This window comes from Callithrix jacchus, chromosome 9 (genome assembly GCF_049354715.1).
Source record: "Callithrix jacchus isolate 240 chromosome 9, calJac240_pri, whole genome shotgun sequence".
In the NCBI taxonomy this organism is placed as follows: Eukaryota; Metazoa; Chordata; class Mammalia; order Primates; family Cebidae; genus Callithrix; species Callithrix jacchus.
This window is the reverse complement of record NC_133510.1, coordinates 33,243,695-33,271,255: the sequence shown is the minus strand read 5'-3', so window position 1 is coordinate 33,271,255 and position 27,561 is coordinate 33,243,695. Positions and strand designations below refer to the sequence as shown.

Sequence of the window (27,561 nt, the reverse complement as noted above, 5' to 3'; positions counted from 1 at the left end):
TTTGCCTTACTGAAATTTAGACATTTCATTAAATATACTTAAAGACACAAAGTTGAAATTAGTATGATGTCTTTTATATTCTAAATATGATGAGTGTATGAGTTAATTGTTAGTGTCTTTTGCTTTTTTACTTAGATGAATTTCTAGAGTCTTATGTAAATGAAATTAAGAATTAGATCTGGTCTGTATGTCCCGAAGGAATTGCTACCTTAAGTAATTCTAGGTTGAATATTTTTGAAGGAGGAAATAAAGAATGTACCTGTTCTTCATATAAATTTGAAGGCTTATATGATTTTAAACGTAAGTGGAGTGTACTTCTTGGTATATTTGAAATTTAAAAGCCCTTGAGAATTGTAACAGAAATGTTCTTCTATTTTTATTAGGTGTTAGACAAACCCAGTAGGCTAACTGAAAAGGAACTTGCTGAGGCTGCAAGCAAGTGGGCTGCTGAAAAGCTAGAGAAAGCAGATGAAAGTAACTTGCCTGAAATTTCTGAGTATGAGGTAAGGCATAATTTCTCTCTTATGTTTCACATCTGAAAGTTTTGTCTGGATTTTAAATTATGGGTTGAGAATATTTGTTTTATTCCCTACCTCAAATATAGCCTCATGGATTACAGGTATTAAAATTTACCACACAGAATGATAGTCTGAATATGAATGGCTGAATTCAGTAATCACACTTTGTCTGAACGTTTTCTATAGTTTTGGAGTGTTAGAATAGTATAAATATGGAGTATAAGAAAAATGCATTATTTATATACTTATTTTAATGGGCTTTGCCGTTAAAAGTATCTCAGGAAAGCATGCTAAGCCACTAGTTATAAGCCAGTGAATTCAGAACAGAAATCTAATTGGACCTTGGATTGTACCATATTTATATTGCTTGTTATACTTCATGCAGATTATCTCATAAATATTTCAAGAGGCCGGGCGCGGTGGCTCAAGCCTGTAATCCCAGCACTTTGGGAGGCCGAGTCGGGTGGATCACGAGGTCAAGAGATCGAGACCATCCTGGTCAACATGATGAAACCCCGTCTCTACTAAAAATACAAAAAATTAGCTGGGCATGGTGGCGCGTGCCTGTAATCCCAGCTACTCAGGAGGCTGAGACGGGAGAATTGCTTGAACCCAAGAGGAGGAGGTTGCGGTGAGCTGAGATCCGCCATTGCACTCCAGCCTAGGTAACAAGAGCGAAACTCCGTCTCAAAAAAAAAAAAAAAAATTCAAGAAATGAAGTTATTCATTGGGTAACCTGAGACCTTGATGAGTCTTGAGTACCAAAAGTTGAGAACATTTTTGGGACCGTAGAAAAAGGTTTATGACATGTTTTTAGTAACATATTTTGAAATGAGCTGAAAAGTTTCTCCATAACCTGTAACATCTCTAAAAGGGAAATATAGAAATTTTATGGGCAAAATTAAGCTTTTAGATTCAGGATTTGATACTAGAGGAGTTCTTTGACATGATGGGTAGACAATATAAAAATCTGTCCCTTGACAAATTATTATATTTAAAGGAGAATTCTAGCTTTTTAATTTACTTTTGGAATGACTTTTATAGATAGTTCTTTGATAAAAGGGAACAAGCATTGATATTCTATATAAAAATAGTGCCTAACTACATCTTTATACACTGAAAAGATCCTTTCCAAAGTACCTAATGAGAACTGCTCATAAAAAGTACAAACCCTATCAGAACTTATACAAATAGAGCCTTTCTTTTTAAAAATGCTGATCTGCCAGGTCGGCAATATCTCTCTCATTGCTTGATTTCCTTCCTTCCCTTCCCTCCGTCCCTCCCTCTCTCCCTCCCTCCCTCCCCCCTTCCTCCCTTCCTTCCTTCCTTCATCCCTTCCCTCCTTCCTCCCTTCCTCCTTCCCTCCCTTCCTCCCAAAAAAAAAAAAAAAAGCTGATCTGTCTTTTAGATATCAATTGTTCTTAAGTGGGTCAAGGTTTTCTCCTTATTGTATCTATAATAATAGATACTTATTCATATCCTTCAGTAAATGGATCAGAAACACCAAGCTATTCCTCCTTGGTACTTTTTCAGCACTATTTAAAAGCATGAACAGTACTTTTCAGTAATACGTTTAATTGGATTAGTTTGGTTATTTTCTCTAATAATTTAGAATAGTGTTTCTATGTTAATAATTGATAGGTATGCTTCAAAACTGCTGCTTTGGAATATCGGTAGTTTGTTTTGTAGAACCAAAAACTTCCAAAAAGAATAATTTCTTATTTCCTAAATACTTTATCTTCAATTAGCAAGGCTTTATCTTTCCTTCTCTTACCATTTTTTTGTCTCAGGATTTTATAAAAGCTCACTACTTTTCTCAAATTTTAAATATTCTACTTGGGTTCTCTCATTTCTTGACTGCATCTTGACACTGAATAATCAGTGAGTGACACTGGATTTAGAAAGAGTTTTTTTAAACATCTTTTTTTTTCCTTTAAAGTTTGCTCAGAATTTGCTAGATTTTGAATTAATGAAAAGTTAAATAACTCTAAAAATCTGTAAATGGAGTCATTGGTCAGACATGTTCTTTTGTTGGATCAAAGGCAAGATACGTGAGAGTAGCACTGATAACCATAATATGTTTATTTGTGTATATCATTAATGTTGAACAGCAGCATCAATTTTATCCCTTTCTCTAAAATGTTTTCCCACAGATTGATACTTTTTCATACTGGAAATAAAACATTTGGGAAATTTTTGTGATAATTTTTGTAAACTTAGTCCCATATAATCTTAATATTTTTCTCTTATTTATAATTTTGCTTATTAATATTTTGCTAATTTAGTAACTATTTAACAATAGTTCTCAGGCTGTTGTTAAATAGTTACTCATTTCAGTAGTACATGCTTTTTGAGAAATAAAATTTTGGCCTTGGTCCCGTAAACTCATATCTAACTTGACAGAATAACCTGGAAAGAAGAAAGGCCTTTGATGCCAAGAAAGAGTTTGGCAAAATATTGTGTATGTGTGAATGTGCATCTGTGTTTAAATCTAATTGTGGCAATATTTTAGTTTATATGAGCCTTTTAAGTAATGGTTCATATACTTCAGAAACATTTTGTAAATTATATTATTATGAGCTTAGAGAGAGAGAATGCTTAAGTTTCCAACTTATTTTCACTTGCTGCTATTAGTATAGTTGTAAGCAATTTGGGAAAACTTGTAGTTTATAGAAAGTCCAGTGAAATTGAAGGTAAATTTAATAATATACTTAAATATTCAGGCATGTTGTGGTTCCTACCTCTTTTCAGTTTTATACTTTTCAGTGTTATGCTAGCGTTTCCCAAAGTGTTTGATACTGTATTTCATACTTTGGGAAATGCTGTATTAGAGCCCAAAAGTTGAAAGTGTAAGACTGTGTTTAGTCTGAAGGATATTAGTGCTCTAAGGAAGGAAAAAAACAGATTCTAATAGCCAATGTATTTGAGAACTGCTAGGTTTAAAACGGTTAGGTTAGTTTTGATATTTCAGCACTCTTCAGAGATTTTAATGTATTATTAATATGCTCATCAGTGTTCAGTAAGAGGGTGAATAAAAGTTTGCATAATTTACCAACTTTTGACTATGTAATTTTTTTCACAGCATATATTGCAAGATTAGTGTATTAAGGCACACTTTAAAAAATACTGTACTAGGTATGCAGTATATATCTACTTGTGTTAGACATTGCTTTTGAGATACCATCCTAGCCATCAAGGAGGTTGCAGTCAAGTTTTATGGAGATATGATTTGCTTGCTGTCCTTAAACAAATAGCTGTGAGAGTTTTCTGTTGGTTGTCGGAATGAAGAAAAAATATACTAATAATATACTTAAATATTCAGGCATTTGAAGAATATTATGTCCCAGTAGATGAGACTGAGGCAGGAGGAATTCGAGACTGGCCTGGGCAATGTAGTGAGGTCTTGTTACTACCAAAAAAAAAAAAAAAAAAAAACTGGGTGCGGTGGCCCCTTAGTTCCAGCTACTCAGGAGGCTAAGGTTAGAGGATCACTTGAGCCCAGCAGTTGAAGTTTGCAGTGACTTGTGATCACACCACAGCCCTCCAGCCTGGGTGACAGAGCAAGACCCTGTCTCAAAAAAAAAAAGTGGGGGGGGGGGGAGTGAGGGGCGGATACACTGGCTCACACCTGTAATTCCAGCACTTTGGGAGGCCAAGGCAGGATGATTGTTTGACCTAGGAATTCGAGACCAGCCTGGGCATAATAGTGAGTCCCCATTTGTACAAAAAAAAAAAAATCCCACAAAGAATTAGCAGGGCATGGTAGCATGTGCTTGTCATCCCAGCTATTCAGGAGGCTGAGGTGAGAGGATTTTGTTTCCAGATGATTGAGGCTGCAGTGAGCAATGATTGCTTCACTGCACTCCAGCATGGGTGGCAGAGCAAGACCTTCTCTCAGAAAAAAAGAAAGAAAAACTTACAATAGAACAGTCACTTCCTGCTGTAGAAGAAAAATTGAAATTTATGACTTAGGAGCGGCCCCATGAGAAGCCCTGGGTGTGCGGCTGCAATGCGGCGGTGGTCCCACTCACTGTGTCTGGGTTTCTAGCCTGACACGCCCTTGAGCTGAGGATCAATAACCACAGCTGCCAGGTTACGTGTGTGGCCTGGGTCCACTGCGGCGTGGCCAAAGAGACAGCAGACAAGGTAGAGCTGAGTAAAGAAGAAGTAAAACATCTCATTTCTGAGGCAAAGGAGAAACTCCAAGAAGAAGGTGGCAGTGATGAAGAGGAGTCCTTCAGAAGGTGACATGCAGAGTGCATGCACCTAGGCAGGCCCAAGAGAGTCCCTGGAGGATGGTGACCTGGAGGACAATAGGATGCACAATGATCATGAGCTGGCTGAATGTGACTTAGATAAATACTATTGATGAGGAAGATGACCCAGATGCTGAGACTCTTGGTTAATCTCTCTTGGTTCTTATGGTCTATGGGAGTTATGATCAGGAGGATCCTTATGTTACTCTGAAAGATGCGGAACAATATGAAAGTGAACATTTCTTGATTAAGCCCAGTGATAATCTCACAGTTTGTGGCTGAGCTAACAGGACCAGTGCAATTTAGAGGTGCATGTTTATAATCAAGAAGACTTTTTATGTAAACCATGATAAACTCTTGTCTGCATATCCTCTGAGTGTGGACTGATTGAATTTTGATCCTAGCCTAGATGATTCTACTGGAAGTTATATTGCTGTAGGAAACAATACCCCTGTTATTGAAGTGTGGGACCTTGATATAGAGGGCGCTTTAGAGCCAGTCTTCACACTCAGAAGTAAACTTTCAAAAAAGAAAAAGAAAGGAAAGAAGAGTTCCTTAGCAGAAAGGCATATCAATGCTGTCCTTGACCTTTCATGGAATAAGTTAAGCAGAAATGTTTTGGCAAGTGCATCAGCTGACAACACTGTCATTCTGTGGGATATGTCGTTGGGGAAAGCAGCAGCTAGCCTCACTGTACACAGAGACAAGATCCAGATACTGCAGTTTCATCCACTTGCAGCACAGACTCTGATTTCTGGCTTGTATGACAAGTCAGTGGCTTTGTATGACTGCCAAAGTTCAGATGAAAGCCACTGAATTTGGCGATTCAGTGGGCAGATAGAGAGAGTGACTTGGAATCACTTCTCACCTTTTCATTTTTTGGCTAGTACAGATGATGGCTTTGTATATAATTTGGATGCACGTTCAGATAAGCCAGTTTTTATACTTAATGCACACAATGATGAAATCTCTGGTCAAATCAAGTGTCTGTCTTGTGACTGCTTCAGCAGACAAATATGTGACGATCTAGGACAAATTAAGGAGATAAGCCAAATCTAGTTCATTCTAGGGACATGAAAATGGGAGTTCTCTTCCGTTCTTCATGTTGCCCTGATTTGCCATTTATTTATGCCTTTGGAGGTGAAAAAGAAGGGCTTCGGGTCTGGGATGTAAGCACAGTCTCTTCAGTAAATGAAGGATTTGGAAGACAAGAGAGGCTTGTTCTCCGTAGTGCAAGAAATTAATCTGTTAGTGGCCCTTTTGGCAGCAGGAGCTCAGATACACCCATGGAGTCTTAATGAAGATCATCTAATATCCTGTTTACCTTAACTGGGAATTTTAAAAAGTTGGCCTAAAAATGTTCCATGTGTGGCAGCAACCATGCAGGGTGACTGAAACACAATTCTTTTCTGACTGCCTGACATTCCTTTCTGCAACTGTGGTGGTACCAAAACAGAGTCAGTCTTTGTGCTTACTCTTCAGACAGATGGTTTGTAAGGCTCTTGTTGCATTTCTTAAAAAGAATAATAAAAAGCGTTTTTAAAAAGAAAAAAAAAATGACTTATGTTGTTTTCACATATAGGGTGTTATTTTCGGCTTCAGTGTCTATGCTTATCCTGTCCCTAGACTGGAATGACCATCTTCCATGGCTTTTTCAGATCTGTACTCATTCAGTGGAATCAATAGTGTTGGAGATAATGCAACTCAAGATCTTCTTGATTCTACTTTTCTACCTACTGTAAACTTTTATGCTGCTTTATATTTCTTTGATGACCTCAATTAATTAATTTTTTCTAGCAATTTATGTTGAATCTGCTTGCCTTGTTTTCCCTACAGTACTTTGGACATGTATATCTAATTAAATTAAATTTAATTACTAATGAGCTCTTTTAACTGTCAGTTTTGTTTTCTTTTTCACATGCTTGGTTTCTGAAAGCTCCTATCTGCTCTGATGTGCTTTCTTTGCTCACCAGTTTACATATTGTGTAGGCCTATGTCTTAGTTTTGTGTTGCAGTAGCAGGCACAGGGACTGGGCAATTTACAAATAATGTTGCTAGTGGAATTCTTTCTTTAAATGATTTTTATGCTGTTGATATAAGTCCATTAAAATATGTAACTCAAACCTGTAAAAAAAAAAAAAACTAGAGTTCTTTTTCTTTTTGTAGATCATACATGTGTCAGAAATTCAAATGGCACCAAAGTATTTACAATGTAGCTCCTCTATCCTACTTCTTCCAAGTTGTTACTATTGAGACAATTCCTTTGATCATTTTTTTTCTGTAGATAATATCGTTCTAGAGATAGTCTATGTGTGTGTATAGACTCCTTCTGACTGTTTTAGACGTAATTGACAGTATGTTTATTCATTCAATTATTGGTCTAAAACTGAAGTGATCATTATTATTTGTGGGATTTTATTTTTAATGACTTCAATGAATTCTTAGGCTACAGGAGCAAGGTGATTTAACTTTTAAAGGTGGAACCCTTTCTCATCTTCCCTTTAAAAATATTTCTTTATGTGTGTAAAACACTTCTCACTTCCATTTGGACTTTTTTCCTCAGTATTTTGTAAACTGATTGCTTAAGGAATAGTCATGGGACAAGAATTTTTTTATCTGTATCTTAATATAGTTTGAAATGATATTTTGGAATTGAATAAGCCTAGAGGCTTTGTCTTACCTAAAATTTAAAAGTACCAGTCTCACTTGCTTTGGCAGCACATACACTAAAAATTGGAATTAAACAGAAGATTAGCATGGCCCCTGCGGAAAGATGACATGCAAATTCATGAACTTTCCATATTGAAAAAAAAAGTAGCAGTCATTTCCTCTAATCTATTTGACATACGCTCATCATACATAGTGAAATCAAAAGAGTTTTCTTTCCTTAGAACAGGTTAAACCTAGCACTTAATATAATTTGCCAGTTAGTGCCTATACACAACCATCTGAAATGTTCTATGTTTTTTAAGAAAGTAATTAAAGGTTTCTAATTCCTTTTCAAGGCAGGATCCACAGCACCATTATTTACTGACCAGCCAGAGGAACCTGAGTCAAACACAGCAGATGCCATAGAATTATTTGAAGATAGTCAGCTAACCAGTCGCTCTAAAGCAATAGCATCAAAAACCAAAGAGATTGAACAGGTGAGAATCTTGTTGTCTTCATGTACATAATTTTTGTTTGTGTTGTTTTGCACATGTAAACATTTATTGAATAAATATGCTTCATTTCTTTTTCCACTTGTAACTCTAAAACTACAACTTAAAAATTTATAAAAATTGTTTGAGTTGATATTACAGTCAGTTTGATCAGTATGGCCCCCTCCCCACCTGGATTGTTTATTTTTAAATAAAAAGCAAACTTCTTTTTTATAGAACATTAATATTCTAGATAGTATGAAGCAATTAAAAATTATTAAATGTAATAGGGATGGGATGGAAGAAATGTTCAATGGCAAATGTTAGTAGATGTTATTTTTGAATATTGGGATTACAGATGTTTCTTAAGTTTTTCATTGCACTTTAAAGTATTTTCCAAATGTTAAAGAAAAAGTGAAGGATAGTATTTAGGTGTAGTTTTTTAGTGAAGTCATTCTGAAAAGCAGGACTTTGTTTTTAATATGCAACTATTACCGCATAGGGTTATTTTATGAGAAGTAAATGTGAAAGGGTTTCATAAAATGTAAGATTTTGTATAGGTGCTTGTTATGTTACTCTCTAGTGATTTGAATAAATGTCATTGCATTGCTATATAAAAACGATTGGAAATTAAGAAACAAGTGAAAACTTTTCTCTAGGTGCTAACCAGTTTCCACTTCAATTAAATCTCTTTCCTTTTGTTGAATAGGGGATGGTCTCAACTCCTAGTTGTGACTGTTTAGCTTACATTATAATGTCACATTAATGTGAAGAAATAAGAACCAGAAGAGGAAATTAGTCATTGCAAACCACTGGAGTTTCAAAATGAAGGTGGTCAGCAGTATCAGTTGCTTATAGGAATACAAGGAAAATGGGGACTGAGAAAATTCCATTAAATTTGGTGATTGGGAGGCAATTGGTACCTTTCAAGACACCAGTTAAATGAGAGCATAAATAAAAGGTTTGTTCAGTAGATGTATCTTCAACACGAAGATGAATGTCATTATTTTATATAAAATTACTGTCCTTTTTTTCCTTATTCTTTTTTATAATCACTTGATATGTTTCTATTTCCTTTTCTCCCCTTACCATAATGGATGCTCTGTGAGAATGAGAACTTTGTTTTGTCTTGTTTTACTTACTGCTACATCTGCCATCACCTAGAACATCACCTATGTGTAGTAGGCTTACAAGAAATACTTGTTGGATGGATGGCAGGTGGAGTCATACACTTGCGAGTGACCTTTGAGTAGTCCCTAAGTCACTTGAAATCAGACTGCATCTTTACCTGACCCCCTGACGTAGGGCCTAGGTCCAACACTTAGCAGTAAGTACTTTATAAGTGTTTGTTTAATGAAAAATGATGTAATATTACTTCTCTTTTTCACCTAAATTGCAAGTTGTTTGTGTTTTTAAGAGATAGGATCTTGCTCTGTCACCCAGGCCTGAGTGCAGTAGTGAGATCGTGGCTCATTGTAGCCTCAAATTCCGGGGCTCAAGCATTCCTCCCACCTCAGCCTCACAAGTACTAGGACTACAGGCATATGCCAGAATGCCTGGCTAATTTTTTTACTTTTTGTGGTAGAAACAGGAATCTCACAGCCTGTTGCCCAGGCCGATCTCAAACTCCTGGCATCAGGTGATCCTCCTATGTCAGCCTCCCAAAGTGCTGGAATCATAGGTGTGAGTCACTGTACTAAGCTGCAGTTCTTTAAAGCAGAGGTTCTCTTAACAATATAACTGGGAAAATAAACTTGACTGAAATAAAAGGGGCGAGGGATTATTTGGGGTTACTGTTTGGTTGTTTATTTTTGAGATGGAGTCTTACTCTGTCGCCCAGGCTGGAGTGCAGTGGTGCAATCTCAGCTGACTGCAACTCCTGCCTCCTGGGTTCAAGCAATTCTATTGCAGCCTCCCGAATAGCTGGGATTTCAGGCACACACCACCACACCCAGCTAGTTTTCGTATTTTTAGTAGAGACAGGGTTTCACCAAGCTGTCCAGGCTAGTATCAAACTCCTGACCTCAAGTGATCCACCCGCCTCGGCCTCCCAAAGTGTTGGGATTACAGGTGTGAGCTGTGGCGCCCAGCCTGGGTTCCCATTTATTAATATTTCTGCCATTTTCTATTGTTATTCGTAGATGATCTATTTAGTCTTGAGAAAGTGGGTTACTAGTCAGATGCACTACAATGCAGCCTACCTTAGCATTATGCACAAAATTGTTTAGCATGTAGTCAGTTTTTATGGTACTTTATAGAAATCTTGTATCTGTTTCATCTACAAGTATGATTTTAACTCTGTTTTCATCTGTCCATTATTCAAGTACGTGAAAAATCTGACACTAGCACATATTGAGGTCATTATAGCAAAGACAAATGACCTAAAGAAAGAAAAATAAATCTAAAGGGAAATTATTATATTCAGATTTTATGAGGAAAGTAAAACAGTTAGTTGAAGTGCCGTAAAATAGAAGACTTGATGTTAAACATTGGAGTATAACTACTCTGTTTTTGCTAGGGTACTTTGCTTTTCATATGTTGACAAGAAATCAAAACAAAACCCTGTAAAATGTTAGAAAGCTAGTAAATGATACTTATTTTATAAATTTGTGTCTAGAACTTATGATAATTATTGAAAATGAAAAAGTTTTACAGTTTTTTTGTGTGTCTATAATTTTGACTCGAACTTTGGATGAAATACCAACTAGGTAAGAAACTTTAAAGATTTGACAAAACCAGATATCCAGTAATTTTTCTTCTTTTAATATACTTGAAATCTTCCATACTTTTTTAAAAAAGTAATTAACAAAAAAACCCAGCATGGATGTGGTTAGCAAATTAAACTAGGATAACATAGAAATGTAAATGTTACTGTAATACTCAAGCTATCTTTTCTCCCTGTTTCAAGTGCAGTATGTTCCAGTATTTTATAAAGATAAATTACAAGATATAATTTTGTGGGGATTTCTATAATTGGGTCCCTCAGTCTATCGAATCCCAAGAAAGTCATTAACTTGAGGAAATACTGTAACATAAACTAAGTCTACAGGTCTAAATTTGTTTTAACCCAAAATGCCCACAGATGCCTCAGTTCTTGATGTTCAAAGGCATGTTTATGGAGTTGGTTTATATCAGAATCACCTCAGTGAAGGGGGCTACTGTATGTCTTTTGCCATGTTGTCACTGTCTCACACCTGGGCATATAAGAATTGTATTAGGGTTAGGGGTGCAGATTGCTTTTGAAAAAGCTACCTAGATTAAAATCAAATATAACTGAGAACCACTAGTCTGAAATTCTTAATCCAGAAAACATCAGGTTGTGTCTCTGAAATATTGTATTGCTAGCGATGAGTCATTTTTAATCATTCCACTTTTATTTGAATGTCCTTTATAAATGATCTACTCTGTTACCACAACACAATTAGCCTCTTTTTTCCATTTTCCCAGATTATCTTCCCTTACCTCAGTTGGGCTGTCTTTAACACTCGCTTACTGGCTATTTTCACAGGCTTTCTGGTTTCTGAGCTTAAACAAATTTCAAAATGTTTCCTATTAGTATACTAATTCCTAGAGAGACCCAACCTACAAATTTTTGTGTGATATGTACTCTTGTTCACGTGTGTGGTGTTAATCTCTTGACTGCGATAATCCTGTAAGGCCTCTCATACCTACTATTTGACTTGAACGTGTATGCCACTATTTGCTATCTTGCCAGTGAGAATTCTTCTTCTTCTTCTTTTTTTAACCAAATTGTCACATTGAACCACACAGATTGAAATATTTTTGTCATTGCATACCCAACTTCCCTCTATTGCACCTCCAGGAATAAAACAATGTTTACTTTAACTCTTAAAAATATTTGCAAGATCCCTTATAATTTGATTAAAGTAGGCTTACACAGTCTGTGAGTGAGATCCTTTGTTTTCCTGGCATCTAATGGATTTTTTAAAAGTCTTTTTGTAATTCCCTACTTGCAAAATCTAGATTAAATTCTTGTTTCTGGCCTGGCATGGTGGCTCACGCCGGTACTCCAGCACTTTGGGAGGATGAGGCAGGCGGATCATTTGAGGTCAGGAGTTCGTGACCATCCTGGCCAACATGGTGAAACCCTGTCTCTACTAAAAATACAAAAATTAGTCAGACATGGTGGCATGCGCCTGTAATCTTAGCTACTAGGAAGGCTGAAGCAGGAGAATTGCTTGAACCCAGGAGGCAGAGGTTGCAGTGAGCCAAGATTGCGCCACTGCACTCCAGCCTGAGTGACAGAGTGAGACTCTGTCTCAAAAATTAATAAATAAATTCTTTTTTCTTAAGATTGAATCAGATAATCTGAATAGATCTCTGTGTGTATGTGTGTGTACACGCCACATGTGCATGCATGCACATCACCTAAGAGTGTTAGGGTAGCTAATCCTTTTAAGGGCCTGACAAGTAGCAGAGAAACAGTTGTTTAATGAAATAACTACTAAGAATAGTAAGTAGCTGCAGTTTATTGGAATATTTTACTATGCAAACTAGTCTTACAAAAATGAGCACCTTCTCTTTGCCCTCAAGCCACAGTGCTTATATTACAATTCTGTGTCTTCATTGTACATCTTTGGAGCTTTTCAAAAGTAGAGCTTCTTGGATTTCAACCAGAAATATTCTGTTAAATTTAAAAATGAAAAAATACAAAGAAAACAAAAAAAAAAAACGTAGAAAAAATTCTGGTAAAAATGTTATGAGAACTTTTCAACTTGAATGTGGATGTAAGTGACTTGTGAATTTTGTTAAAATACAGTTTCTGACTCAGTAGATATGGGATGGGAGGTTTCGATTTTGAGCTTCTTAAATGCTCCTAGTTATTGTTGATTCTATTAGTCTATGTTCCATATTTGGAATTACAAGGAATTAGAAGGAAATACCTGTTTTCTTTAATTCTACTGTTTTTAATGTTCTAAAAGATTGAGAACTATTACCACCTTAGTATTAGGATTAGAGAAGTTCTATATATTTTTAGTCGAGGTATAATTAATATACAATAAAATGCATAAATCTTAAATATTCAGTTGGATGAGGTTTTTATTTTTGTTGTTGTTGTTTTGAGAAGGAGTGTTGCTCTGTCACCCAGGCTGAAGTGCAGTGGTGCAGTCTCGGCTTACTGCAACCTCTGCTTTCCAGGTTCAAGCAATTCTCCTGCCTCAGCCTCCCCAGTAGCTAGGATTTTATAGTGATGTGCCACCACACCTGGCTAATTTTTGTATTTTTAGTAGAGATGGGATTTCACCATGTTGGCCAGGCTGATCTTGAACTCCTGACCTCAGAGGAATGCCTGCCTTGGCCTCCCAAAGTTTTAGGATTACAGGTGGGAGCCACCACACCCAGTCAGTTGGATGAGTTTTGGACATTTATCACACTGTAAACATCATCCAGAACAAATACGTATGAAAGTCTTTTCAGATATGAACAGTTGCTTTTCTTGACTACAATAAGGACACAGTTAGGAACTAAAGTTGTGTTCATATCTCAAAAGCCTGTGTTCTGATTTGCTGTTGAATATCCTCCAACCCTTCCTGTTAGGACTACATTTTAGGTGATAACATACGAAAACATAAAATTCAAAACACAGGAGACTCTGCAGTAAAGAGTTTTCTTTTCACCTATAACTCTCAGCTGCCCAGTTTCTTTCCCCAGCAAATAGACAAACTGATATGACCCGAATATGTATGTGTATGAACACAATTCATATACAGTATGTGTATGTGTATGTGTATAAACACATACATGTGCATACACCTGGATCATAGTTGATCCTGATGAATAGAGATAAGAGTTGATGTGGTTTTTTTTTTTTTTCTTCTAAAAACAGATGGTGCTGGGCATGGTGGCTCATGCTTACAATTCCAACACTTTGAGAGATGACATTGTTTGAGCTCAGAAGTTTAAGACCAGTCTAGACAATATGGTGAAATGCGGTCTCTATAGAAAGCACAAATATTAGCCAGGAGTAGTGGCACACACCTGTAGTCCCAGCTACTAGGGAGAGTAAGGTGGGAGGATCACTTGAGCCTGGGAGGTAGAGGATGCAGTGAGTTGTAATTGTGTCACTGCACTTCAGTGTGGGCAACAGAGTAAGACCCTGTTCCCCATGCACCCCCCCACACACACACATACACACACATATGCATATGCGCAAGTGGCTGTACTCTGTATTCTGTTCAATATTCTTAGAGATCATTCCATATTAGCCCATTATTAATAGATACTTACATCTGTTGTGAACCATAGAGGATGCAGTGAGCTGTAATTGTGCCACTGCACTTCAGTATGGGTGACAGAGACCCTGTTCCCCCGTGTACATACCCCCCCCCACAGACACACACACACTCGCACATTCAAGTGGCTGTACTCTGTATTCTGTTCAATATTCTTAGAGATCATTCCATATTAGTTCATTATTAATATTTACATGTGTTGTGAACCATGTTTTTAAGTATAATTCCTGATTTCTCCATTATTTATTTGTTTATTTATTTTTTGGGATAGAGTTTCACTCTGTCCCTCAGCCTGGAGTACAGTGGCGTGATCTTGGCTTACTGCAACATCCACCTCCTGGGTTCAAGCAGTTCTTCTGCCCTTAGCTTTCAGAGTAGTTGGGGATACAGGCAGGTGCCACGATTCCTGGCTAATTTTTGTATTTTTAGTGGAGACGGGGTTTCACCATGTTGGTCAGGCTGGTTTCGAACTCCTGACCTTGTGATCCGCCCGTCTTGGCCTTCCAAAGTGCTGGGATTACAGGTGTGAGCAACCATGCCTAGCCAATTTCTCCATATTTTAAAAACGATATGCATGTATATTTTTAATCAGTAAAGGATTACATTTAAAATGAAGAATTTTGGGGGGTTTTTGGTTTAATACTGTAGATGTCACATGCCAGGTTTGAGAGTAATCCGATTATGAGTTTGTAGAGAATCTTAATTTCTTGCTTGTACCAGTCACTGCCATTCTTTCTTAAAAGTTATGTCTGTAAGTATAATTAATAAAGTCTAAACCAAAACAATTACAGGGATGTACCTGAAAATATTTTTTAAATACATTATTTATGGTACTCCTCAAGTTACAGAAAATTGCCATCTGTAGAAGGGTAAGTCTTTCTATTTTTATTTGGTGGATAATAACTGAAAAAACAACAAGTACCATGAATTCATTTTTAAACTTCTCTGGCTCTTTCAGAACCCTTTCCTAATGTAATGCTGTTTTTTAAAAATGTTTATATTTCTACCTATAAGCAGGGGTTCCCAACCCGTAGGCCTGCGGACAGCTACCAGTCTGTGGCCTGTTAGGAACCAGGCGTCACAGCAGGAGGTGAGTGGTAGAGGGCAAGTAAGCTAATTACCCCTGAGCTCCACTGCTTGTCAGATCAGCTGGGGCGCTAGATTCTCATAGAAGTGCAAACCTTGTTGTGAACTGCACACGCGAGGGATCTAGGTTGTATGCCCTCTCACTCCTTCCATGGAAAAATTGTCTTCCACAAAACTGGTCCCTGTTGCCAAAAAGGCTGGGGCCTGCTGCCTATAAGTATGCTATCTATTGAAAGAAGGGCTGATTATATATTTATCAGGTAATTTATAGGTAAAATATAGGTAAAAATCATTTTAGATACAGGGAGGGTACCACTTTGAGGTTTTGTTGTTGTTTTTGTTGTTTTGAGACAGGGTCTCACTCTGTCACCCAGGCTGGAGTGCGCTGGCACCATCACAGCTCACTGCAGCCTCCACCTCCCAGGCTCAAGCAATCCTCCCGCCTCATACCCTCGAGTAGCTGGGACTACAGGTGTGCACCATCACTCCCAGCTAATTGTTTTTTGAAAGTTTTGTAGAGATGGGGTTTTACCTTGTTACCCATGCTGGTCTCCAACTCCTGGGCTCAAGAGATCTACCAACCCCTGCCTCCCAAAGTGCTGGGATTACAGGCCTAAGCTACTGTGCCCAGAAATAGAGTAATCAGGGACACTTTGGGAAAGAAATTGATTATTTTGGTTTTCTTTTCTTTCTTTTAACTTTAAAACACTTATCCTGAATATGTATTTGTTTCTGTAAAGGCCGTTTGTATTATTACAGCCATAGCTATGCCAGCCTTGTTTTGTAAAAGAAATTTTATTTCTTAGCCATTTAGGAACCTGTTTGCTTATTACAATTAGCTAAGAAAAATTGAGTTAATTAAGAATTCACTTTGTTCATTGTTTAGTCATTAGCTTTGATAAGAGTCTATTGTAAATCTAAATCTGCTTACTATATTTTTTTATTTTCAATTCCATAATACAACCGTTTGTGCGACCATATATGGGCTACTTACTAGCTTTTCTTTGCTTTCCCTCCAATTAAAAAGCTTGGGCTGAATAGTCTTAGATCTCTTCCTGATCTAAATCATACTAAAAATTAAGTTAAATATTACTTTTCTGTACACAATTATGTGTAGTTAATTTCAGATTTAACTATAGAATTTTAAGGTGTTAGGGTTTTTTAAAAAAAATCTTTACGAAGGACACAGAGTTCTTATGTTAAAATAAGTTTTTTAAAACCCTTAGACTATACCACTGTTATGTTTCAATCAGTAATTAGTATTTGTTGAGTTAATGAATTGTGCAGAGCAGGTTTTCTTCCATAAGCAGGATGTTACATTTGATTGTAAGTGTTGTAGCTGTGGCCCTTTTCTCTTCTTACAGTGTCTTGTTTCAGCTACTACCCATCGCCTAATGATTCTCGCTAGCTCTTGCTCTTTCTCATATATAGTAAGCTGTTTTTGTTTTATGTTTAAAGAGGCTAGAAGTAAAGATTAGTCAATTGTACAGTCTTGAAAATGTTAACTAGACTTGTGGACATATGCTTTTAGCATATGCTGGATTCAAATGAAATTGTTTTCAAAATAGTGGCAGCTGTATCTATTGCTGTAGGTTCAAATTCTAAGCATTTCATAGTAACCTTACATAACAGAAACATTCTTTGTTTTTCCTTTTTATCAGAGCAAGTAGTGAATGTTCTTAAAAATGCAGCTCTCACCACTATCTTGTCTAGACATCAAGTCTACCCTACTGTATTTAACAATCATTGTTACCAACCACTTGTTCAGATTTTACCTATGTACAGTTAGTAAAATATACTCACATAAGATTTACCTCTGAAAGTCTGTATTCCTAAAACAAATTGAAGTAATTTATTTTGGCCAAATTTCAAAGTGTTTAAAAGTTACAGTTTACCAGATTCTGGTCATGCTGTTACTGCAGAAACTTGTTGAAGTACAAATAAAAAGTTTTTATTTTAAGAGAATCTAAAAGCTATCTCTATAAGATAATTTGTATCATACTTGAAAGGAAGCATCTCTTAAAGGTAATTTAGTTATTTTGTACCTGATATATCTTTAAATAGGAAGTTTGATGACTCTCTTAAGATGTTATATTTACATCAAATATAAAATAGTACATATACCAAATCTTATAGGAACCATATTTAGTTATGAGTACCTATAAGGGATGACGCTATCTTGGACCTTACCCTTGGGGATGTTACCACTGAAACAAAAAATACCCAGTTATAAAGCAGGTCCAGTCAAGCTGTTCCCCGTAGCATAAACCCAAGTATAAGTTGGGTTTATCTCACCACTTCTTCTCATCCACTGTGTACCAGTGTTAGGTAAGCATTTTACCTAGTGTTTCCAAATTACAGCCCCATGCTACTCAATTTTGCTTTTGTAAGTCAACATTTTTTTTAATCTCTTGAGTATTTCATGGTAAGGACATTTGTGAATGGCATGGTGTTATGAACACTGAATGCTTCCACTTAGTGTTTTACATCTTACAGACCTTTTCCTCTTTTTTGTTGTTTTCTCTGTTTTGGGAGTGAGGTCTCGCTACATTGTCCAGGCTGGTGCACGACTCCTGGACTCAAGGGATCCTCCTGCCTCAGCTTTCCAACTAGCTGGGATTACAGGCACAAACCACAAGTCTCCTCCTTTGTTAAATTGGATTAATTATAAGTTCTCTCAGAATTGACAGCCTATTATATGTGAAAGTATTTTCTGTATGAAAATCACCATACAGGTGGTTATGGTAGTGTTCACCTGCTGAATATGTGTCTTTGGGAAAGTCACTTAACTTTTCTGAGTCTTGCTTTGCTCATTATTGCAATGGGATTGGTGATATTACCCACTTCATAGTAATGTTAGAATGAAGTGAGTATGTATATTTATGTAGCTTATGACATTGTCAGGAATCAAAATATCTGCTGTTACTGTGGATTAGCCTGGGATCTTGAAATAAGGCCCCAATTTCAATCAAGTAACTGGTAAGTCACACTGAGAAAAAACTATTCCTTTGGTAATTCTTTGTATTGTAAATTACAATAGTTCCCCCACTTAACTGGGTTCTGAGACACCCAATGGTTGCCTGAAACCGCAGATAGTACTGAACCCTATCGGTAACTGTATTTTTCCTATGCATACATATTGAAGATAAAGTTTAATTTATAAATTATGCACAGTATGAGATTAACAATAAGTAAAATAGAATTAAAATGATGTAAAAGTTGTGTGAATGTGTCTTTCTCTTTCTTTAAAAATATCTTACTGTACTATATTCACCTATTTTTGGAACACAGTTGACCTTGGATTACTGAAACTATGGAAAACAAAACTGCTGATTGAGCGTGGGGGGGACAACGATATAATCTTTGTGAATGGATTGAATTAACTTCATTAAAACCAAGAAAAACATGACAACTCCTGTCACTTTTATCCAGTGATTCTTTCTTAGAAGTCAAAGAAAAGGGCAGTATAGATATTGGAGAACTGAAATGTGCAGGTTGGTTATACTGTCATCTCCAAAATTTACCTGTGATGGTAGTGATTGTATTGAGAATAATGAGACCTGATTTTTGTACAGATGTCTTCTAAAGGTTAATGTGCTTGGGAAATAGCTTTTAAAATATACAGCGATGTTATTTAGGGATAGGGATTTTTGTCTTTTTTTTTTTTTAACCATACAATCTCTTTGTTATATTGGTAAGGAATATTTTCTTTCATGATACCTTTGAAATAATCATTTATGGTATGTAAATTCCTTGCCAGCAAATATGGATAGTGTACTTTCCACCCATTGAAAACTGCTTTGTGTAAGATTATTTTTTTCTGAACATTGCTCTGAATGTATCCACTCCATTGTCTTTTGTGGTTAAAGAGACTGTATTGAATTGTGGTGCTCATTTCTATCTTTAAGATAATTGAAGATGATTTATCTATTATGTGTCTGTTTTCATTAGTTTAATTGTCTTCTATTGGGAGTCTCTATTATAATTCTTGTCCCAGAGTTCCGACAGTTTAATACTGCATTGATTTCTAATTATGGTTTGCATTGTTCTTCTTTGAAATTTTATTCTATTATTAGCATCCTTCATTGACACAATTTGAGGAGAAGAAAAATCTCTTGTCCTCATTTCAACAACTGTTATACTATGTGTGTTTTTCTCTCCTTTATGATTGTTCTTCAGAAGTTACAGATCCTATGAAGTCATTATAATAAACATTTAAAAAATCTAGTGGGTTTAAATAGTACTCATTTTAAATCTCTTATCTGTTTTAGTGATTCTTTGTAGCTTTGGAAAAGCTTGAAGATACACGTGTGATTCTCTCAGTAGAGGCTTTCTTACATAAAGATATGTTTTCATTCTATGTTTTTTTCCTGCAGTACATTCTCAGTTGTGATTGTTAAAATTATAAGGGCCCCATGTAAAGCAAAAGAGTAAATAATGTTAAATTGACATTTTACTTGAAACTGGCATTAAGGGAGGGTAGTTCAAAGCATGTTTAATTTTTTAAACTTTGCTTTACTTATACTAAAAATACATTTTTATTCACTGAATTCATCAGTTGCATCGCCAACTGTGCACAGCCAGTTTAATATCTTTCTTCCTACCAAGAGCTAGCATGTGTTCAAATATAATACTGCATACCTTATTAATAGGCCGAAAGGAAAATTACCTAATTAATCAACATCTTTGCATCATTTGGGATTCCTTGCCTATCATAGGCTTTCCGTAAATGTTTGTTTTACACTTATGAATGAAACTGGAAAGGGTGCTTCAGTCTTATGTAGTTTGCCTCTGTCATTTGCTAATTCAAGCTAATGAAGATAGATATGACAGTAAGTCTTCAAGAAACTTTGCTTTTAAGCAGTTAGGAAGCAAGAGAAACAGCAAAACCATTTCATTCATTTAGTTGCAAAACACAGCCAGCCAGGCTGTAATGGTTTTCAAAGCACACAAGATTGAGAAGATTTCTCATAAAGTTAGTACATATGACTAAGATATATATTGAGATTTATGTAAATTAATTTATTCTCATTAGATCTTTACAAACAACCTGAATCAGGAAAGGAAGAAATATTTTTATTTTTAAATGTATTGACTTTTGATATGCAGCTTCATCATAATGTATCTAGGTATGGGTTGTTTTTGAAATTTATTCTGTTTAAGGTAATTTATGTTAAGTTATGCCTCCTCTATCTGAGAGTTTCTATATTTCATTAGAGCTGGAAAATTACAGTGTTATCTCTTTGAATATTTAATATTCTCTCTTTTCTTCTATTTTTATGTCCTCCAGTTGAAAACCGGTCAATTTTTTTTCCATCCATTCATTTTCCTTATACTTTGTTTCTTTAATATTTTTGCTTTTAAAAAAACTTTAAACTATGGATATCTTGTTAAGGATTATCTCTAAGTCTTTAATTGTATTTAATTTGCCATGTAATCCATCAAGTTATTTATATAGATTATATATATATTGAGTTATTTATATAACATATATATAATGTATATATATTATATGTATATATATATTCATTATTTCAATAGCTTTTAGAGTACAAGTGGCTTTTAGTTATTTGGATGAATTGTATAGTGTTGAAATCTGAGATTTTTAGTGCACCCACCACCAAGTAGTGTATATTGTACTCAGTAAGCAGTTTTGTCAGGCTGGCACAGTGACTCATGCCTGTAATCCCAGCCCTTTGGGAGGCCAAGGCAGTTGGATCACCTGAGGTCAGGAATTCGAGACCAGCCTGGCCAATCTGGTGAAACCCAGTCTCTACTAAAAATATAAAAATTAGCCAGGCATGGTAGTGCATGCCTGTAAACCTAGCTACTCTGGAGGCTGAGGCACGGGAATCACTTGAACCTGGGAGGCCAACATTGCAGTGAGCGGAGATTGCACCGCTGCACTCCAGCCTGGGGGATAGAGTGAGTCTGTCTCAAAAACAAATAAACAAATAAAACAGGATGGGCACGGTGGCTCAGGCCTGTAATTCCAGCACTTTGGAAGGCAGAGGTGGGCAGATCATGAGGTCAGGAGTTTGAGAACAGCCTGGCCAATTTGGTGGAACCCCAACTCTAATAAAAATAGAAAAATTAACTGGGCGTGGTGGCGCATGCCTATAGTTCCAGTTACTTGGGAGCCTGAGGCAGAAGAATTGCTTGAAACTGGGAGGCAGAGGTTGCAGTGAGCCAAGATTGCGCCACTGCACTCCAACTTGGGCAACAGAGTGAGACCCTGTCTCAAAAAGAAAGTAGTTCTTTATCCCTCACCCACTCCACCCTCCGCTTGTGAGTCTCCATAGTTCATTATACTACTCCGTCTGCCTTTGTATACTCGATAGCTTAGCTCTCACTTGTGAGAACATATGGTATTTGGTTTCACATTCCTGAGTTACTTCACTTAGAATAATGGCTTCCAGCTTCATCAAAATTGCTCCAAAATACATTATTTTATTGTTTTTACAGCTGAGTAGTATTCCATGGTGTATATATATCACATTTTTTATCCACTCATTGGTTGATGGACCCTTAGATTGGTTCCATATATTTGCAATTGTGAGTTGTGCTACAATAAACGTTTATGTGCAGGTGTCTTTTAAATTTTTTTATGCTTCTGTTTTATGTAAATACATGTCATTTTGATGTAAAGACACCTTTTCCTTTGGGTAGACATCCAGTAGCGGGATTGCTGGATTGGTTGGCAAATCTACTTTTAGTTCTTTAAATCTCTATACTGTTTTCCATAGAGGTTATAGTAATTTACATTCCCACCAGCAGAGTAAAACTGTTCCCTTTTTACTGCATCCACACCAACATTATTGTTTTTTGACTTTGTAATAATGGCCCTTCTGGCTAGGGTAATGTGGGATCTCATTGTTGTTTTAATTTGCATTTCTCTGATGATTAATTAGGTTGAACATTTTTTCATATGTTTGTTGGTCATGGTGTATCTTCTTTTGAGAATTGTCTGTTCATGGCATTTGCCTGATTTTTTATGAGATTTATTATTTTTTCTTGCTGATTTGAGTTCCTTCTAGATTCCGGATCTGAGTCCTTGTCAGATGCATAGTTTGCAAATATTTTCTCCTATTCTGTGGGTTGTTTTCTCTGCTGATTTCTTATTTTGCTGTACAGAAGCTTTTTCATTTAATTGGGTTCTGTTTGTTTATTTTTGTTTCTGTTGCATTTACTTCTGGGGTCTTAGTTATAAATTCTTTGCCTAGGCCAATGTCCAGAAGAGTTTTTTCCAGGTTATTTTCTAGAATATTTATGGTTTCAAATCTTGGATTTAAGTCTTTGTTCCATCTTGAGTTGTTGATTTTTGTATAAAGCTGAGAGAGAGAGATCCAGTTTCATTCTTCTACATGTGGCTATCCAGTTTTTCCAGCACCATTTATTAAATAGGGTATCCTTTCCTTGATTTATGTTTTTGTTTCCTTTGTTGAAGATCAGTTAATTTGGCTTTATTTCTGAGTTCTCTATTCTGTTCCACTGGTCTGTGTACTTTAGTTTATACCAGTACTATACTGTATTGATAACTCTGTGTGTGTGTGTGTGTGTGTGTGTGTGTGTGTGTGTTTTTTTTAGATGGAGTCTTGCTCTCTCAGACTGGAGTGCAGTGGTGCCGTCTTGGCTCACTGCAACCTCCACCTCCTGGGTTCAAGTGATTCTCCTGTCTCAGCCTCCTGATTACCTGAGATTACAGCTGCCTGCCACCACACCCAGCAAATTTTTGTATTTTTAGTAGAGATGAGGTTTTAGCCATGTTGCCCAGGCTGGCCTCAAACTCCCGACATTAAGTGATCTGCTCACCTTGGCCTCCCAAAGTGCTGGGATTGCAGGGGTGAGCTACTGTGTCCAGTCGATAAATATAGTTTTATAGTATAATTTGAAGCCATGTAATGTGATGCCTTCACAGATTTGTTTTTTGCTTAGGATTGCTTTGACTATTTGGACCCTCTTTTGGTTCCATCTGAATTTTAGGATTGTTTTTTCTAATTCTGTGAAAAATGATGTTGGTATTTTATTTTATTTTTGAGACAGAGTTTCGCTTTTGTCACCCAGGCTGGAGTGCAGTGGCGCAATCTCAGCTCACTGCAACCTCCGCCTTCTGGGTTCAAGTGATTCTCCTGCCTCAGTCTCCCAAGTAGCTGGGATTACAGGTACACGCCACCATGCCTGGCTAATTTTTGTATTTTTAGCAGATAATGGGGTTTCACCATGTTGGCTAGGCTGGTCTCGAACTCCTTTCCTCAGGTGATCCACCCGCCTTGGCCTCCTAAAGCTCTGGGATTGCAGGCGTGAGCCACCATGCCTGGTGATGTTGATATTTTAATAGGAATTGCATTGACTCTGTAGATTTCATGATACTGATTCTTCCAATCCATGAGCATGGAATGTGTTTCTTTTTCAGCAACTTCTCGTAATTCTCCTTGTAGAGAGCTTTCATCATTCTGTTTAAGAATATTCCTAGGTATTTTATTTTATTTTATTTTTGTTTTTTGTTTTGTTTTGTTTTGTTTTTTGCAGCTGTTATAAAAGGGATTGAATTCTTGAGTTGATTCTCAGCTTGGTCGTTGTTGGTATACAGCAGTGCTATTGATTCATGCACACTGATTTTGTAACCTGAGGCTTTACTGAATTTGTTTATCAAATCTGGGAGTCTTTAATGTTGTCTAGGTGTACAGTCATCATTGACAAACAGTAATAGTTTGACTTACTCTTTTATAATTTGAATGCCCTTTATTTCTTTCTCTTGCCTGATTGCTCACCTAGTCCTGCTCCATTAAATTCTTGACATTAGTTATATTCTTCATTTCTAGATGTTCAATTTGGTTTTCATTGCAAATTTGCCTAGATTGTTTATTGCTCGTGTTATTATCTCTTATGTCTTTAAACATTTTATGATGTATAACTTAAAATTTCAGAGTTTTAATTCAGCTGTTGTTTCTGCTGGTTCATACTTGTGGTACCAGGTTTCCTTGTGTGTATTATATTTTGGAGTTGTGAGCTTATATTTAGAATTTTAGGTATATGTGAAGGTAGGTAGACTTGTGCTTAGAAATACTCAAGGGCATGTCTTCACTTAAGAGCACAGGCCAAAACCTGTCATTTTCTTTGACCAACAGGCAGTTTTTGTTTTCTCATTCGTTCTTTCACAGAGACCCTAGATTTATGTAGATGCCTCAGATCTTGCTCATTCTTACATGGGCTCAAGGTCATGTCTGGCATTCACTTTCTGTCAGGCTCTGATTCGTGGCTCTTTGGGGCAGCCTTGGCTTCACCACTGTATTAGCATGTCACTCTGATTTTTTGCTTTCTCTTCATCAACAGCTCCTGATAGTTTTTTCTTTTAGAGTTTAGCTGTGCTTTTAAAATAATGTGTTTCTAAATTTTTTGTGGCAGAATAATTTTCTGAGAAATGTGGTGTGTTTGGCCCTATCTTCATTTTACATGTTTAAAAAGCTCCAGTGAGTTGTTGAAGTTTATGGTAGCAGTGGTAGAACCATGACTGCTTTCTATTTATTGCTTTCTAATATGCTTATTGGCCTTAAACTGGATTTTAAAAAGTTTTGGTTAGAACCAAAGAAGGCTTCACTGTGGAAGTGACGTTTAATCATTCTTAAAATTCAGGGAGGATTCTCATAGATAGAGATAGGAGGTAAAATATTTTACATAAGGGTGAATGACATGCACATAAGTAGCAAAATAGGTAACTGTAGGGAATAATCAACAATTGTAAGTAGTTTAGTGTGGGTAAAGTCATCTTACATGTGTATTTTTAAAATCTCACTCCCTGTACCCTTCATTCTCTCATTCTACTCCCCAGTCACAGCATTTATTGCACTGACTTCACAGAGTACAACATTGTATTTACTGTGGTAAATTAGAAGGAGCTTTAATAGTCTTGAATAATGATTGCAGAAACTTTGTCTTGACTTGGTAGAAATTGGAAGGAAGTACTTAACCCCAACAGGTGTAGTGCAATTCAATTCTGGCACTAACCACCTGGAGTCAGTGCATACCCCACAATTAAAGGGCACAGTGTTCAACAGTCCTGCCCTTACCTGAGACTTCAGCCTCACTTTGAGTATCCGCGGGTCACCTGCACTTCTGTCAACTGGCTACAAATCCAGGATTTTCCATGACCTTATGAGGTTCAAGAATATGCTAGAACAACTCACAGAATTCAGGACAGTGTTATACTTATGATTGCAGTTTTATTATCAGGGTACAAATCAGGAAGGAAGTATTGTGTTTCAACCTTAACTAGGCTACTGCAACTCAATTCTGGCATTAACCACTCAGAGTTAGTACAGACCCTACAAGTTAAAAGGCACTGTCTTCAAATAATGACTGAGAAATTAAGGTAGTGTGGAAAGGATGTGACTGTATAGACTGTATTTTACTGAAGTTTGTTGGTAGAACAAAGATAATAGATAGCAACCCAGTATCATTTTATGAGGATTGGTGGATCAGAGCCAGATTGTTGAAACATTTGAAAGCTAGCAAAAAAGTGTTTGAATTCTATTGATGGGCTTGTGGATAAATTTTGAATACATGAGTATTATGATCAAGATGTTTGTTGGAAGATTCGTTTGGCTATGCAGAAATGTTTGGCTACTTTTTCGGTCAGGGATAATGAGAGCCTGAATTAAACTGGTAGAGTCTGAAATGCCGAAGAATAAGTGCATGAGAGTGTGTGGCAAAGTAAAAGCTACTGATTTGTCTGTCCATCTGTTTACTTTTGAGCACATGTGAAAGAAGTATGTTAATATGAGAGACTGAGAGAAAAAAATGGAATAACTGATGAAGCAAGAGGGGCTGTCAGTAGCACAGATAAAGGAACTACTCTTGAAAATTCAGAGAAATGCTTTTCTGAGATAGGAGAAAAGGAAAATAAAGGGCAGCATTTTTGAGGTGGAGGGGAGATAAGTTTGGGAAAGAGGCAATTTTGCTAAGAGTAGGGGGAAATGGGATAGGGAGGAGGGGGAGCCCTATCAGCCGTTGGAGTTCCTGAATTGGGCGTGCAAAGAGCTTAGAATACCCCATATGTTACATGTTGATATGGAATCAACAAGAGAGATTAAGGAGTTGCATGGTGGATCAAATAATTGCAGTTTCGGATTTTTTCCAACAGTTCACAGCATCCTTTAAGTAACGGTAGAAAGGCAAACAAGATTGTTTATTCATAATTGACCAAGTAAGAACACTTCAAATGTTATTAAGTAAAAATTGCCCCCTGATAAGGTGGTGAAGATGCTGATTTTATAGAAAAAAAATTAACAACACAAACTTAGGCTCTTTTAGTTTTTAACTCAGTTGTTTATTTGCCAAGAAGTTTGACCAGTTCTGTGAGCAACTAGATTATTGGGACAATTCAAAATTAAGAATACAAGTGATAAAAATTAAATTTATAACCACAACTCGTCTGAACTGTTGATCATAATGCTTCAAAAGGGAAAAAAGGGAAAAAAAGCCCTAGGGTTTTTTTAGCTTGCTTTTTTTTTCCCTCAAGGCAGGAAATGGTGAACATATTTAAAATTTTCCACCTAAAAGGAATGAACAATACTGACTTAAAACAAAGATGAATGCTACAGAGTATTTTGAAACTCAATCTCCCCAGCCAAATGGAGTATTGCAATAATTTTTTTTCCTGACATCTAAACGTGTTAAATGTAGTGGCTTCCCTATTTGAAACCCTCCAGTGGTTTCCATTATACTTAGAATAAAAATCCAAAGTCTTCACCATGGCTGTAGAGACCTGCTGGCTCTGTATACTACCTCACCCTCCAAATTACTTTCATGTTACCCTCGTGGCTCACAGTTCTGCTGTACTGGCCTCCTCTCTACTGGTCCTGCATTTCCCGTTCTTGCGAGCCTTTCTTGACTCTGATTTCTACCAAGCATTCACTTTCTGGCCTCTGCCAAATGTCACCCTTTTCCTAAATTTTTCTTTATCTCCCTGATCAAGCTAAGTAGTTCTTTATCATAAACCTATTTTATTTCCTTTATAATAACTTACCATAGATATGCATTTTTTTTATTTTTTACATTTTAAAAATATCTTTTCAGCTAAAAACAGTTTCCTGAGTATAGGAACTACATTTTTTTTCACCACTTGTACTGAGCCTTCACTTAGTAACTCCTCCAGTGTTTGTTGAATGAATTAATGGGTTCTAAGCATGAAGTGCTTTATGTACACTCTCATTTAATCCTCACAAAAGGAAAGATATTTTTATAATCCCCATGTTATAAATAAGGAAACGGTACACCATGAGCATATACAATCATTATTTGTCAATTA

At 36.5% G+C, this 27,561-nt stretch overlaps 1 protein-coding gene and 2 pseudogenes across 50 annotated transcripts in view; all 3 read left to right on the top strand.

The window, feature by feature from the left end:
- PPHLN1 (periphilin 1) overlaps window positions 1-27,561 on the top strand; it is a 164,777-nt gene that overhangs the window by 106,711 nt on the left and 30,505 nt on the right. For 44 of the 50 annotated variants that reach the window (XR_013522701.1, XR_013522700.1, XR_001913489.4 and 41 more), the window contains 2 exons: window positions 384-503; window positions 7,780-7,920. Coding sequence is in view for 47 of the 50 variants with exons in the window: in XM_078338894.1 (XP_078195020.1) it covers window positions 384-503; window positions 7,780-7,920 (261 nt within the window). In the remaining 3 variants the exon portion in view is untranslated. Of the gene's footprint in view, window positions 1-383; window positions 504-7,779; window positions 7,921-15,182; window positions 15,259-27,561 lie in introns of all 50 variants that reach the window. The other 6 variants (XM_078338902.1, XM_078338899.1, XM_078338900.1 and 3 more) reach the window with 2 other exon arrangements.
- Window positions 4,572-6,307, top strand: LOC144577877 (periodic tryptophan protein 1 homolog pseudogene; annotated as a pseudogene).
- LOC118144635 (U6 spliceosomal RNA) lies at window positions 7,481-7,581 on the top strand (annotated as a pseudogene).